General features: G+C 39.4%; 2 protein-coding genes across 2 annotated transcripts in view; both read right to left on the reverse strand.

The window, feature by feature from the left end:
* Positions 1–444: 444 nt before the first annotated feature.
* On the reverse strand, positions 445–11,386 carry LOC116335550 (glucosamine-6-phosphate isomerase 2). Its single transcript, XM_031759278.2, has 7 exons — positions 11,287–11,386; positions 10,794–10,932; positions 10,586–10,687; positions 8,840–9,022; positions 3,847–4,031; positions 1,898–2,072; positions 445–1,394 (listed from the first exon to the last, which is right to left on the reverse strand). The coding sequence occupies exons 2-7, from the start codon at positions 10,915–10,917 to the stop codon at positions 1,336–1,338; spliced, it is 828 nt and encodes a 275-aa protein (XP_031615138.1). The 5' UTR covers positions 10,918–10,932; positions 11,287–11,386; the 3' UTR covers positions 445–1,335.
* A 3,450-nt stretch (positions 11,387–14,836) lies between these two features.
* Positions 14,837–15,226, reverse strand: part of LOC116335552 (cytochrome c oxidase subunit 8A, mitochondrial) — a 7,132-nt gene continuing 6,742 nt past the window's right edge. The window contains exon 2 of the mRNA XM_031759281.2: positions 14,837–15,191. Coding sequence (XP_031615141.1) covers positions 15,096–15,191 — 96 coding nt within the window. The 3' untranslated portion in view covers positions 14,837–15,095. The remainder of the gene's footprint in view (positions 15,192–15,226) is intronic.

Raw genomic sequence — 15,226 nt, forward strand, 5'->3', positions numbered from 1 at the left:
TCACTGTGAACATCTTCTGGTAGGGGTACACAAGACCACTTAGACCAAGATCATGACATATATGCTGACATTATAGTGTGATTCTGTCTTCCCATATGGCGATATCCGTGTTCAGGTTTAAATGTGTAGTTTTGTATGTATCAATATATGGTCAAATGATCAGGACTGTGATAAAAATACATTTTGTCACTTGTTAATTATCCCCACCAAATCAAAACTGACGTATGAGCCCGACCCAAGGCTTTGGGTGAAATCCTGCTATGAGGCATAGTCAGATTAGACCCATAAATATCCATATTCAGTAAGTTGCCATAAGGGAATAGGCCAGCTACAAAACTGGCCCTTTCCTTCGAAGGCCACATCAAAGTGAGAAGGATCCATGGAGCAAAAAGTCAAGCAGCAGTTATTGTGATGCACATATACAAGAATGTGTTTCAAGTAAAGTTAAGACAAATTAAATTTATGCTGCAGTCACACTGCATTTCAGTACACTCGGGTGTAACAGCATTAATTAATTACAATAGCAATACACACTCGTCCAGTAAGTGTATGAAACCAACACCTTACGTGTCTGGGACACACATGTTATGAACCCCTTGTAAAAGAAAACTGGGTGGAGTTTTTCACTTTGACACTAATTTTTGTTTTTTGGCAGTGTGAAAAAAAATCATCCCAACAGAAGGTTTTCGAACAGGAGCATTAAACCATATCTCAGAGTCTTCTAACACTGGGAACATCAGCTCAAAACCACTCATGGTCTCCACATGTGAGACACTCAAATCCACCGACTGGTAATTATTGTTGGACAGTAACAGGCTCTCTTTAATTTACGAGGACCCTAAAATATATCTGCTTGTACAGTGTTTATTTGGTTGACAAGATTTGACCAACATACACATCACATTTGCTACTTTTGTTGAACTATTGTCCGCACATTGTTGCCTTCTACTTTGGGAATGAATATGGACAAAGAGTCTAGGTTCACTTCAACCACCAAACAAATTTGGGCGTTTTGTTTATGGTCATTACTTTGTGGAAAAAAGTAATCCTGAAAAAACTAGTTAAACATGAACTAGTTTTAATTAGTTAAATATTAAACAAAACGCCTCAGATAGGTAAACTCATGTTATAACTACATCGCAACATAAATGAACAGTGACCTTTCACTAATAATCAGTAACAGTCTAAAAAGAATAACATTCAAAGTAAGTTTCTGAATAAACAACATGCACAGTTAAGGACTCAAACACCAGCTCTTCAGACGTGGAACAGTTATGTTGAATCCTGAAATCATTGGTCACAACCTTCAGTTGTCTTCCTTAGTCACTGGCTCCTTTACTGGTCTTTTATGCTGAGCACTGGGTCCACCAGTTTATTATGGACATGCATTAAACCTACAACAAAAGTGAAAAGAGTAAAACAAACTGCTGGGATGTGGACTGAATGCCTGTCAAATATCCAAGCTAATGCTAATCTAACACCAAGTATATATAAGTAAATATATTTTGCAGTTTCCAGCTCTCAGTCTATTTGTGTAACTGTAAATTTAAACACAAGTGTGTTAAAAAAATTGTACTAGTTAAGGTTTTCCACACATTGTTGATTTTATTCTACAAGCTTTTGCATTTTTCAGCATATTTAAATATGTTGCATGAGGAAAGTTGTAAAAAGCAGTCAGGTAGAGAAACATAGGAACCAGCCCATTTATCATTTATTAGCTAAAGCTAAATTGTTTGATCGCTTTAAGTATGACATTTCAGTCTTTTTGGCTCACATACCTGTACTTACGTACACATTTAAGTCACTTAGCATTTTTCTAATGGGTTCCCTGCATTGTAGCTTTTTAGTTAAAAATAACCAGGTATTAAAACAGTAAAACAAAAGGAGTGACTGGTACCTTTGAAGTATTTGACAGTTTTGACTCTGAGCTCCAAGGTGGCATCCTCATCACAGACAAAAATGGTACGTGGGTGCTGCTGGAACGCTGATACTGTCCACATGTGGTTAACTCCCTCCTCTATGGCTTTGTAGAGAGCAAAAGCTTTGTGTGCTCCTGTGATAAGAATCATCACCTGAGCAGAGGAAAAGTGTGTTAAAGCTTTATTGTACTGAAATGACTATATTTGGCAGCAGCCACAACCATGGTTATTCAAGGCACTTTATATTGTAAGCTACAGAAACTAAATATTAGATAGAAAAGTCCAATGATCAGAAAGCAAACAGTGTTTGCTCATAGGAGAGCAAACAGGATGGGGTGGTAATATAGCTTCTTTAAGATAAGGCCTGACTGCAAGACATTCTATGTCAGAAGAAGGGTTTTAAATTCAATTCTGGATTTAACAGGAAGCCAATGAACATAATATGGGAAATGTGATCTTGTTTGACTCCCTAATAATACTCTTGCTACTGCATTTTGGATCGACTGAGGGTTTTCATGGAGGTTTTAGAACAGTCGGATTATGAATTACAAGTAAATAAATATGTGAATAAGCTTTTCAGCAACACTACTGAAACTGTGCAGTATTGCTAAAATTGGAAGTATCCAAACGAAAGAAAGCAGTCCTACATATTTGTTTAATGTGTGTGTTGTACGACTTATCCTGGTCCAAAATGATTCCTCACAGCTTTACTAGAGGCCAAGGCACAATAACCTCAGCTTTTTTTCATTTAAAAGAGGAAAATGACAGGTCATCTTTTATGTCTTTAAAACATACCTATAATTTAACTAGTTCATGTACATAAATATAACTGGGTATCATGTACATAGAAATGAAAATGTATGCCCCGTGTTCTGGTAATATTGTCTAAGGCAGAGATCAGCGACCTGTGGCTCGCGAGGCCCGTGGGGCTCTTCTCCTGTTTGGTAGGAGGAGCTAAAAGGCTGTTCTGATGTTGACGGTTGCCAAACCCTGGTCTAAGGGAAGTATAATGTGAATGTAAAGAGACTGGTCTCAGAACCCTGTGAAACAAACTTCTGCATGTGAAGAACAGAAAATGTTCTAAAGCATACAATGATATATGTAACAAAACCATTCTCTAAGTTATAATTACAGTTCCACGTAGAAACTCCAGATGTTTTGCTGTTTTGATTAGACTATTGTTTTTGTGATACAACTTTTTGTATTTGCTCAATTCAGGATTACAGTTTAATGAAAATAGCTTTTTCTTAATTTTTGTTTCCATGTTAAAAATGAGTCGACACATTTTATTGTGCAGCATTATAAAAGTCAACTATAGATTATTCAGAGATTGTCTTTTGCAACTTGAAGTTTTTTTATTAGTGTGTGATCAAGTATGTGATAGGAGTGCTGGACTTTTTTCATATATAAATGAAATACAATAGAGACTGTTTTTAATGCACCTATCCCAAATTAGATCCTGATTCGTCTTTAATGGTGAGAGAGACTAGTGAAAAAGTCAGTTTGTAGTGGTTTGTTGGAAGTTTGGAGATATTAATGTTCAAACTTTTGCAGTTAAAAAGGGTTGGAAATGAGGTCAGAGGAGCATTTTTCAAAAAGTATATCTTGACAAGTATTTGATATATGAAGCTAAAATTTCTCAGCACTCATTATTTATGTTCAAACTTTGCATGATAACATTTTTGTACAAACTGGAGACGGCCGAGTAGAAAATGTTCTACAACTTAATGTGAGACAGAGTAGCCCTTACAGAAGAGAAACAGTCTCAATAAACATCAGCCGTTAAAGACATCGCTGTCAAAATTCTCAGTGTTGGCTTTTCTTAAGGCCTTTACACACACAAGAGGTAAAATTTGTGCAAATATTTTCCATGTAAAGTGTGTAAACAGGACAACAAATGACTAAAATAAGTGCCTTTTAATCTGACCTCCTTGGCATCCATGACAGTTCCTACACCAACAGTTAGAGCCATTGTGGGAACCTTGGAGAGGTCATTGCCAAAGAAACGAGCATTTGCCACAATGGTGTCCTTTGCAAGGGTTTTCACTCTCGTTCTGGAAACCAGGCTGGAGCCAGGCTCGTTGAATGCTATGTGACCATCAGGACCAATACCTACAGAACAAAATTCAGCAGCATGTGGTAAAGAGCTTAAAATGAAAAGGTTTACAATCATTCGAAGAATGAATTGATCCCTATGACACAGTAGTAGGTGCTGCAAGGGTGAAATTTTACACATAGTTTTCTAAATACTTCATTCCTTTAACAATACAGTCAAAGATGCGAGGGCTACATATTTTTCTAATTTCATCTAAAGCGGCTGACGGAATTCAAAAGTTTTATTTGCCACAATCAGCCAACCTTACTGTTCAAAAAGCTCTTACGCCATCTGACCCTGAGTTTATAGAGAATTACTCATTCTTTGACGCCTGCCTGTGTCCCTACGCAGTTTAATCAGACTGTTATTGACCCTCTTTTAAAAAAAGTACAGTGCATTTACGTGTTTCTCAGATCCCGAGGGCTTTAAGGGGCGCATCGAATGCTCATGCTTGCGTTGCATCTGTCCCCTCAATCACACTCTCTTTGTACACCTCATACACTCAGGCACACCAACACATGCACCCACCAGGCCACTTTTAAAACGGACAAGCAGGGAGGAGAGCAGGTGGGTCTAAACCCTGTCTGGGGCCGGGATGGCTGTGCAGGGGGCGCTGCTGCATCTGGGTGGGGCACCCGTCTGTCCACACTTTACAGGGAGTGCAGAATTATTGGCAAGTTGTATTTTTGAGGAATAATTTTATTATTGAACAACAACCATGTTCTCAATGAACCCAAAAAACTCATTAATATCAAAGCTGAATGTTTTTGGAAGTAGTTTTAGTTTGTTTTTAGTTTTAGCTATTTTAGGGGATATCTGTGTGTGCAGGTGACTATTACTGTGCATAATTATTAGGCAACTTAACAAAAACAAATATATACCCATTTCAATTATTTATTTTACCAGTGAAACCAATATAACATCTCCACATTCACAAATATACATTTCTGACATTCAAAAACCAAACAAAAACAAATCAGCGACCAATATAGCCACCTTTCTTTGCAAGGACACTCAAAAGCCTGCCATCAATGGATTCTGTCAGTGTTTTGATCTGTTCACCATCAACATTGCGTGCAGCAGCAACCACAGCCTCCCAGACACTGTTCAGAGAGGTGTACTGTTTTCCTCCTTGTAAATCTCACATTTGATGATGGACCACGGGTTCTCAATGGGGTTCAGATCAGGTGAACAAGGAGGCCATGTCATTAGTTTTTCTTCTTTTATACCCTTTCTTGCCAGCCACGCTGTGGAGTACTTGGACGCGTGTGATGGAGCATTGTCCTGCATGAAAATCATGTTTTCTTGAAGGATGCAGACTTCTTCCTGTACCACTGCTTGAAGAAGGTGTCTTCCAGAAACTGGCAGTAGGACTGGGAGTTGAGCTTGACTCCATCCTCAACCCGAAAAGGCCCCACAAGCTCATCTTTGATGATACCAGCCCAAACCAGTACTCCACCTCCACCTTGCTGGCATCTGAGTCGGACTGGAGCTCTCTGCCCTTTACCAATCCAGCCACGGGCCCATCCATCTGGCCCATCAAGACTCACTCTCATTTCATCAGTCCATAAAACCTTAGAAAAATCAGTCTTGAGATATTTCTTGGCCCAGTCTTGACGTTTCAGCTTGTGTGTCTTGTTCAGTGGTGGTCGTCTTTCAGCCTTTCTTACCTTGGCCATGTCTCTGAGTATTGCACACCTTGTGCTTTTGGGCACTCCAGTGATGTTGCAGCTCTGAAATATGGCCAAACTGGTGGCAAGTGGCATCTTGGCAGCTGCACGCTTGACTTTTCTCAGTTCATGGGCAGTTATTTTGCACCTTGGTTTTCCACACGCTTCTTGCGACCCTGTTGACTATTTTGAATGAAACGCTTGATTGTTCGATGATCACGCTTCAGAAGCTTTGCAATTTTAAGACTGCTGCATCCCTCTGCAAAATATCTCACTATTTTTGACTTTTCTGAGCCTGTCAAGTCCTTCTTTTGACCCATTTTGCCAAAGGAAAGGAAGTTGCCTAATAATTATGCACACCTGATATAGGGTGTTGATGTCATTAGACCACACCCCTTCTCATTACAGAGATGCACATCACCTAATATGCTTAATTGGTAGTAGGCTTTCGAGCCTATAGAGCTTGGAGTAAGACAACATGCATGAAGAGGATGATGTGGACAAAATACTCATTTGCCTAATAATTCTGCACTCCCTGTAGAGGGTGGGTGGATATGGGCAGAAATCTGTGCCATCAGAAACTGAATTTGAATAAGTTAAATTTGAATTTGAATTGCTCAGACTGAATCTGAATTGTAACTTGAATAAATGCTTTTGAAAACTGAATTTGAATTAGTCTAATTTGAAATTGAATTTATGGTTTGAAAATGATCATCACTAAATTGAAATTGAATTTTATATATTGAAAATGAATTCATTTGCTTTGAAACTGCATTTTATCCTTTACAAATTCAGCTCTCGAATAATTTCAGTTTCACTCTCACCATTCAATTTCAGTTCCAAAATTCAGTTTTTTGGAACTTACATCCGGTTCCGGTTCAAGAGTAAACGAGCGCAGATTAATAGAACTACGTTTTACTAGCGGACCGAAAGTGTTACTGACGGGACTCTACAGCGTCTTGAGCTGAATTAAGACTTCAGAAGTCATTCGTCATGTCGAATGACCAGCGGATAAACTCTCAGGTTGGTAATAAATGTATTACATGTATAAGAACAAGCGTCATGTTAACAATTGATAGCCGTACAGTAACTTTTATGCTTATTGTAGCTGTTAGCTAAAAACGCTAATTTAGCCTAGTTTGCCCTGGATTTAGCTTTGACAAACAAATATGATCGACTGTTTCTAGTAGAATTCCAAAGTTGTCATCTTGTACCCTGTCAGAGCCCTGTATGCTTGCAGAGACCTCTACAGTAGGGAAACATGCAAAACGCTGTCCAAACCTTTGTATTTGAGCTTTATTTATGTCTTACACAGCATCCCAACTCTTTAGCTAACTTAATAACTTTAGCTAAAGTGAATAGTTAGTCTAATTCATTAGTGCAGCATTACTGGATCACCTCTGTTTGAAGTGATATAATATGATATACAACTATCAGTGAAACAGCAAACTTTGTAAACAAACAACACTTCTCATTCTCTAAACGTTTGGCCACAGCTGTAGATTACACTATCAGTGCTTTTTCACTCTTGACAATAATTACATTTCTAAATTCTCTTTGTGCATTTACAGGTAAACAATATCTAATATTTTATCTAAATGACTGCTTTGTCTTTGAAAAGGTGAAGAGCCTGAGGCCGGTGACAGTCCAGTTCACCGGCCTATGGAAGGATGTGTCTTTGTGCAGTTTCTGTGTGTGTGTGGATAAGCCTGGGTCTGGGGCTCCCTGAGCCTTGGTTCCTAAGGGTGGCTCTGGCTCAGGAGCAGGTCATCTACTGATCGGAGGATTTGATTCATGGCTCCTCCAGTCTGATGCCAAGTATCCTCGGGCAAGATACTAACCCCAAGTTGCTTTCCGATTCATCCATCGGAGAGTGAATGCGTGTGTGAATGTGGCATGTTGTATAAAGAGCTTTGAGCTCCGGGACAGTAGACAAGCGCTATATAAGAATCAGTCCATTTACCTCCCTGCAACTCTCCACTGGTCATTGTTTGCATTATATATGCTTGTCTAAGGATCTTGAAAAGAAACTGGCTGGACTTAAGTTTTTATTTTGAAAGAAACTTAAAGTCGCTGTCTTTCCAGGCTCCTTAGACTGCCATGACCTGGATAACTGAGAACCTACACAGACGTTATATATGTTTCCGTGTGGGCACATCCTAACTTTGAACACATCTCATACCATTGTTATGCAGATGATATTCAATTGTCACATATCTTTTAAACCCCAGAATATAGCCAAATGATCCATCCTTGAAAACTGCATTCATTACGCATGCTTTCATCTCGCCCTGATCACTGCAATTGGTTATTCCTCTGCCTGAGCAAATAATCTTTTGATTGCCTATAGATGGTCCACAATGCTGCTGCAAGGCTTCTCATCAGGTCCTCTGAAAGGTCCAGTATGACACCATGTGACACATGCGAACTTTAGTGATCCTTTCAGAGCCCTCCACGGTCACATGACTCCACATATCATTGAACTGCTTCAACCATACAGCACTTAATAAATAAACCTTACTTACTTACATAATGCAAATTTAACAACAGAGCAAACAACATGGAACAGAGAATTTGTGAACCAAACCATTTGTAACAATAAAGCTATTTTTGGCTGCTCGCTTATTCACAAGAGGTTGCCACAGCCCGTGTGCCCAGTGGCCATATATTAAATTATATGGCTACTGGGCACACAAGTAATGCTATCGAGCACATTAGCATAAACATTCAAGAAGAGTAAATCCTGATGGATGATGAAGAAAAAAAACATACTTGCCAAAATAATTCAAATGAGGAGCTCTGTGATAGACTCAAGCACAGAAAAGAACAACTGCCTTGACTTCAGGCAACTTTGCACAGTAACAGGGAACGAGATGTGGCAAAGATACAGTTTACTCTAAGCTAACAGGTTTTCTTTCTAATCAAAGATTAAGTCATGCCAAAGCTCTTTTATTTCTTTGTATACGATTAGTGTATTATTTATATTAATAATATCCCAACAGAAAAATTCCACTCCACTTGTGCAGAGATAGAAACAACAATAATAATAATAATGTAGTGAAACAGCCACAATCTGCAGTCACAACACTTTCACAAATAGTTTGCATACCACGCAGCACTGCGGTGCAGTCTATATTAAAAGCCAAGCGTCTGACCTCCAACAAACAACTCGATTCCTCCAGCTTCAGCGATCTTCTGCTCATAAGCCTGACACTCTTCCTCCAAGTTCTGTGCATTTCCATCAAGAATGTGAGCATTAGCTGGATCAATGTCAATGTGCTTGAAGAAATTGTTCCACATGTAGGAGTGGTAACTCTCCGGATGAGCACGAGGTAGACCTGAACAGCAAAAACGTGTTTACTAAGAGTGAAATTAGTAAGAAAAGCACAATGAAAAAGAAATAAATAGCTCAAAGTAACTAATCGTGTAGCGTATCACTCTTTAGATTTGATGAAAATCTCTTCATACAACTTACTAATGTTAGTACATTCTGTTACTGCTAGCCCAAAGCTACTGAGTATTTTAGTCCTGTTAAGCCGAGGGGTGGACTACAATGAGAAATAAATGGTTTAGTGAGCAGTTCTGAGCTTGAAGTCGCATGTTTCTGTGTCATGAAATTGTCTCTTTTTACTTGGCTAAGTCACCACTGACACCTAAGCTGAACACATAACCTGATCATGAGGTTATTTAAGCAGTCTGAGAGCAAAGTGCTCTGTTGGGGTGATGCGGTACTATGAGGTCCTTAAGATAAAAATGGGACTTTGTATGTAAGGAGAAGGATTTTAAATTAAATTCTGGATTTAACAGGGATCCAATTAAGAGAAGCTAATATGGGGAATTTGCTAAAATTTTAATTGATGCCCAGTGCCACTAAATTATTGTGTCTTCTGCCACCTGGTAAGAGACGGCTGCATAAATCTGTTCATCTGTGCCTCATCTTTTTGTTAACACTATTAGAATGAAATCGCAGATACAAGCAGAGGAAATTAGCTTTCTCCGAAAGGTGGATGGGCTCCCCCTTAGCGACAGGGTAAGTTCAGTCATTCAGGAGGGGTTCAGAGTAGAGCCGCTACACGACATCGAAAGGAGACGGCTAAGGCTGGCGCCTCCTGGATAAGGTGTTCTGGCCGGGCACGTCCTACCGAGACGAGGCCCCGGCATAGGTGCTGCACATGTAAGCGCCATTAAGCAGTCTTGTAGGAACGGGGTCTAACAGACACAGTGGAGGATGTTATCAGAGAGAAACAGTCTAAATAAATATCAATAGGTAAGTATCAATTATGAATATTTTTTTCCCCAAATGGTTACAATTTTATTTCTGAGGAATTTCAAGAAGGTCATTTCTAGTTAAGGTTAAAGGAATGTTTGGCTCAACAGAGCACCAACTCGTTATCAGTCTGGCTACAGAGCTGAAGAGAAACCCACAGTTGTTCTATTTCCTCGAATCAGTGATGAAAAATATGATATCCTACCTTTATGGGGAGCTTTTTATAGAGCAACAAACTCTTTTGATGCCATTTCCTTTAAGCTTATGCATTATCTGCTTTTAGGTAAGCATTTGAGGGTTAAACCAGAGAATCAAGTAGTTCTGATTTGAGCCTGTGAGGCTGTAACACTATTGATAAGATGAGAAACGTTTGTGGGTCTGTTTTAAAACTGGTTGTGACATTTTTGTTTCTGTTGTCAACTATGACATATTGACTTTAATGCAGCTCATTAATCACAGTTCACACGGTCACCAGACTTGAGCCAGCTGCCAAGCCGCTACTTTACACTGCTGAAATTCTGATTTTGTCTCCCAGTAAACGGCCCCACCTCAAAATCATTTTCTCCAAAAAGCCCACATAGAGTTGCACAACTAATACTGAGGAAAAAGCTGAGTCAGTTATCCTTTAACTCACCGACATACTCATCCATGTTAAAGGTTTTCACATATTTGAATGAAATATCACCATGTCTGTAGTATTCAATTAACTTCTGGTAACAGCCATAAGGAGTGCTACCTGTGAGAAATGAGACAAATCCTGCTTAGTGGGGAAACACAGACTTTATATTTCAGGACTCATTTTTCTCAACATGAGTATTGTTGTTTTGGTGAAAGCGACTCACCTGTTGGCAAGCCCAGAGTAAAGAATCTGTCAGCAGAAGGCTTAAACTGGACTATTCTGTTGCGGATGTATTTTGCTGCCCACTCACTGGCCAGATCATAGTCGTCGAGAATGACCAGCCTCATAGTAGTAAGGTCTCACTGAGTGTGTGTGAGAGAAATACAGGTTGGAAAAGTAAAAACTAACAAATAAGTGTGCGCAGCTTATGTCAAATGCCTCCTCCGATAAATATTTGTATCTTAATAATCTGTCCGTCTTCCTATGCAGAAAGGGCCAAGTATAAACAGTCATTAGTGTCCAAAACTATACTTTAGTAAATGATCGGAAGTAGTTGCTAATGCTAACAAGTGAAGCAAGTCGACCGGAGCGGAATATTTCACGTGTAGTGGCGTTTACACGTAATACTGCACAGTCTCGGAAATGTTCCGCACATGATCGGGAATTACAAATCCGTAGTTACATGAGTCTAACATCAGAGCGATAACACACGTTACCTGAAAAATCTGTCGTTTGTCTGATCAGGAATCAGATGATCGTCACGTGATCATCTGCCCGTCAGCTGATACGTGTGGAACATATGGAAGTCCGCGTGGTCCAAAACATGTTATATCAAAACATTAGTAGTATTATTACAAAATTGAACATTCTTCTTACACTGAATAATGTTGGCAGTCTTTTCTCAGCATCATCTTCCTCCTTTGACTTCTCAGGCATTGCCTCAGTGGATCTTCTACCCTGCTGGTCAACAGCACTGGTGACAGTCCATGTCACCAGTGCTGTTGACATGGACTGGTGGCATGCACATTCTTGATGATCAGAATTTTTCATCTGGCAAAAATGTTACCCTGAATAACTGTTCTGATGCAACCCTCCACATTTATGCTGTCCCCAGGTGGTTGGATTTTGTTCAGCGTTGTGTGACCATTATGTTAGCTCGAGGTAATTCCTCAACATCACCTGGAAGTACTCGTTAGACTTTCCAGTAAGACAAAGTTTGTTTGCAAGAATTCTTCTACTATATCTTTATTAATTACAATAAAGCTAAGAAATGATTCTCCATAGAAAGAATAAGAGCTACTTTCACATTGGCCATAATGGGTAACTCTGCATGTTTGATTTGGCAGATTTTTAGACCAGATGCTTGGACTTACCCCCCCCAACCCAGAGGGTTTGTTTCCTCTCCTAGCATCAAACCTAAGAGACTCTGAATGTGTAAACTACTACACTCAACAGAAACAATGAGAAGAAGAAAAAACTCAACATGTGGCTCCACTAATTGATTTTACATTCAAATGGTAGCATCCAGCGCTGACATCAAGCAGAGTGAATGGCTGAGCACACTGGATTACACAAAACATGAGACCAAATTTAGATTTACAGAAATGGGATACACTAAAAATTTGTTTACATGGAGATTTTGCAGCCATCTGTCCACAACCACACACAGTACGGTCAAAGGTTTGGACACACTCACACACACACACAAAGGTGTGTTGCATTTTGCTATTATTTTTTATGCTTTTGGCTTATCTAGCAATGTCTGTTAGTACGCAGAACATAATTAATCCACTTTGTGCTGAAGAGTTAAATGATGCATCAAATACCCTCTCTGATGTGAGTGCATACAGAGCACACACTAATCAATGAAGAATCTCGCATTTTGATGGGAGTTTCATTTTAATGGAGAGAGAAATTATATCAACTAAAAATCACACACACACACAAACAGGTTACATAGAAGTTATAAATTGATTCATATGCCATTGAGTGAATTAAGTGTTTTAATCACAAAACACAACTAAGTACTTGGTGCAGACAGGTTGTTAGCGAGAACAGTGGTAAGATCTTTGTGATCTTGTTGTTGATCACCAGGTTAGCACAGATCTCAGGAGGCATTTTGGCCCACTCCTCCTCCTCCTCCACAGCTTTTTTTTAAGGTTAAAGAGGACATGAAACACTACACGTATAAAGGCTCTCTTCCACACAATCCTCATTTATAAAGTGCTTTACAAACCCCAAAATTACAGCGAACAGCTAGATTTTCCTGTTTGACTGCAACTAGCCAAACAACTAACCGCCACTCAGGAGGTCAAGCTGGTCATCTACTGATCGGAAGGTTGGCGGTTTGATCCCTGGCTCCCCCAGTCTGTGTGCAAGATACTAACCCCAAGTTGCTCTCCGATGCATCCATCAGAGTGTGAATTTTAGATAGTAAGCACTTGTGAAGAAAGTGACTGTGGCATGTTGTATAAAGTACTTTTAGTGCTCTGGGAGAATACAAAAGTGCTATATGTACCATTTAAACAGACAGTGACAGTGGGCAGTATATCCTTGATTTCTTAACATAAAACTCACCGTTGCAGCCAGGTGCACCTCAAATGTGATCCCCTTAAACTGATTTTAGTCTTGTTAGTTATCGATCCTTTCACTAGTTAGCTAACATAAACTAAGTCTATTAGCCACAACCAACAAACCACATGATGTCACGTTTTGTACTGACAGAAGATGGCGCTGAACATGTTTTTAAAATCTAAGCTTCACAGACAGTGTCATATCTAGCAGGGCTCAGTGGCGTATATTAGCCTTTGTGTGTGTAGGGTTTCATGTCCCCTCTAAGGCTACGTTCACACTGCAGGTCTTAATGCTCAATTCCAATTTTTTGATCAAATCCGATTTTTTTGTCTGCTTGTTCACACTACAAATAAAATGTGAAAGCAAACGCACTCTAGTGTGAACCCTCAGATTGGCCCGCATGCACAAAAGAAGACGTCACACACAACGCACTCTGTTTAGACCCAGACCAACAGTATTGTTTGACTGATGGCCCTTAATATAAAGACTTGTTTCGGACTTTACGTTTCCCAATTTTGCTTTAAGTTGTAAAGTTATTTTATTATTTACATATGGCCTAATAATTATCCTTATTGCTGTTTTAGAGGAGCAGTGCTTCAAAGGATAGTTGCAGATTTCTGTCAGAATCTGCAGATTATACAGTAAGAGACTAAGAGACTGGCTCGACCGCTCCATTACCTTAAAATGCTTCTCCTTTCTTGCCTTGGCACTATAATTTGATTCATTGTCATGCTGGAAGATCCATCTTCAGTCTTCTGACTGAGGGAAGGTTTTTATCCAAGACTTTACAGTACATGGCCTTATCGGTTTTAGTAGGATGAACTTGTCCCGCATCTTTAGCCAGGCCTGGACTGGGACAATTTTTCATTAGGTCATAGTACCAAGTACTTCTTTAGTACCTGCTGGGCCAGGGTTCCAAGATATCCGAGCAGGTACTAAAATGTGAGTTCGTCACACCGCATGCCACCGATTGCCTGGTCAGTAGCGTCACTCGATGAGTCATGAGAGCGCCTTGTTCACGAAAATTAAAACTGCCATTTTTTTGAAACCCGGCAACAAGGAAAACTGCTACAAAAAACACTGCTGTGGTCCCAGAGTCTGACGAAAAGCAACAGACCGAGCAGTAGGTATCTTCTTGGTTCAACATCCACGTTTGTTGGAGCATTCGTGTCGCATATTAATTCAATCGATTATTGATTATGGTCTGTGTGCCCATCACTGCAAACATGTTTTCCAGGTTAAACATGTTCGTGCTAAAGTGAAACTTGGACTAACCACTGATCAGTTCTGCAATTCAAATAATCTGAGGAAAACATCTGTTGACTTCTTCTCTTTAGAAGCCACTAAAACTTAAAAGATTCGCTCTAATAAAACCTCTAATTATGAAGTATTATACAACATGGTAGAATTTATCAGTGTAAGGAGTTTTTATCCAAGTATTTGGGATAAATTAAAGTTAGGTAAAAGTTCTTTCACAAACCTCTCTTTGCCCATGTTTAAGGTGTAGTAAAACTAAAGCACTCTTCATACTTTTTTTTTAGATTTCATGACAGGATTTCTTTTTACCCCCAGAGTAGGTGGGAAACATCCCACTCACAAAAATATACACTAGTCTTTTTTATACATTCTCCATTTTTTAAAAACTTAAAGTAAAACCTTTTAAAAAGAGAACAAATACACAGAAACAGTAACTGTCATTTATAATTTAATTCTGTAACATACTTCTTATGAGGAATGCCAACAGATATCCATGAACTCAATGCATCAGAGACAATCTTGGGGTTAGTTGCTCTTTGTTTAGGATGTGGAGTGGAACTGTCAGAGAGGTAGAAGAGTTAAACGGTAAATCTTGTTCCATAAGAGTCTCTGCAGTTAGAATAAAGGTGATGGTCCCAAGTTGTCACTGGACACAGAAATTGAACATGCCAAATAAACTGTTAAAATGTCCATGCTACTCTTTCTTCTTGTAGTCCTCCAAGTGGGCCAGGATCCACCCCGATGGTCCCAGGATGATCAGGGAGAACATGCCCAGTCCAACAGCAGTTTCCTGGACATCAGAAGGTGAAAGAGAGGGCATTGTCA

This window comes from Oreochromis aureus, linkage group 19, assembly GCF_013358895.1.
Source record: "Oreochromis aureus strain Israel breed Guangdong linkage group 19, ZZ_aureus, whole genome shotgun sequence".
Lineage (NCBI taxonomy): Eukaryota > Metazoa > Chordata > Actinopteri > Cichliformes > Cichlidae > Oreochromis > Oreochromis aureus.

Bases quoted from the DNA above. Each gene is read 5' to 3' on its own strand.
- LOC116335550 (XM_031759278.2), bottom strand. From the start codon at position 10,917: ATGAGGCTGGTCATTCTCGACGACTATGATCTGGCCAGTGAGTGGGCA. The intron at 10,688-10,793 runs GTGAGTCGCTTT...CATTTCTCACAG, and splicing joins TACTCTGGGCTTGCCAACAG to GTAGCACTCCTTATGGCTGT. The intron at 2,073-3,846 runs GTCAGATTAAAA...TCCTCTGCTCAG, and splicing joins CTGTCATGGATGCCAAGGAG to GTGATGATTCTTATCACAGG.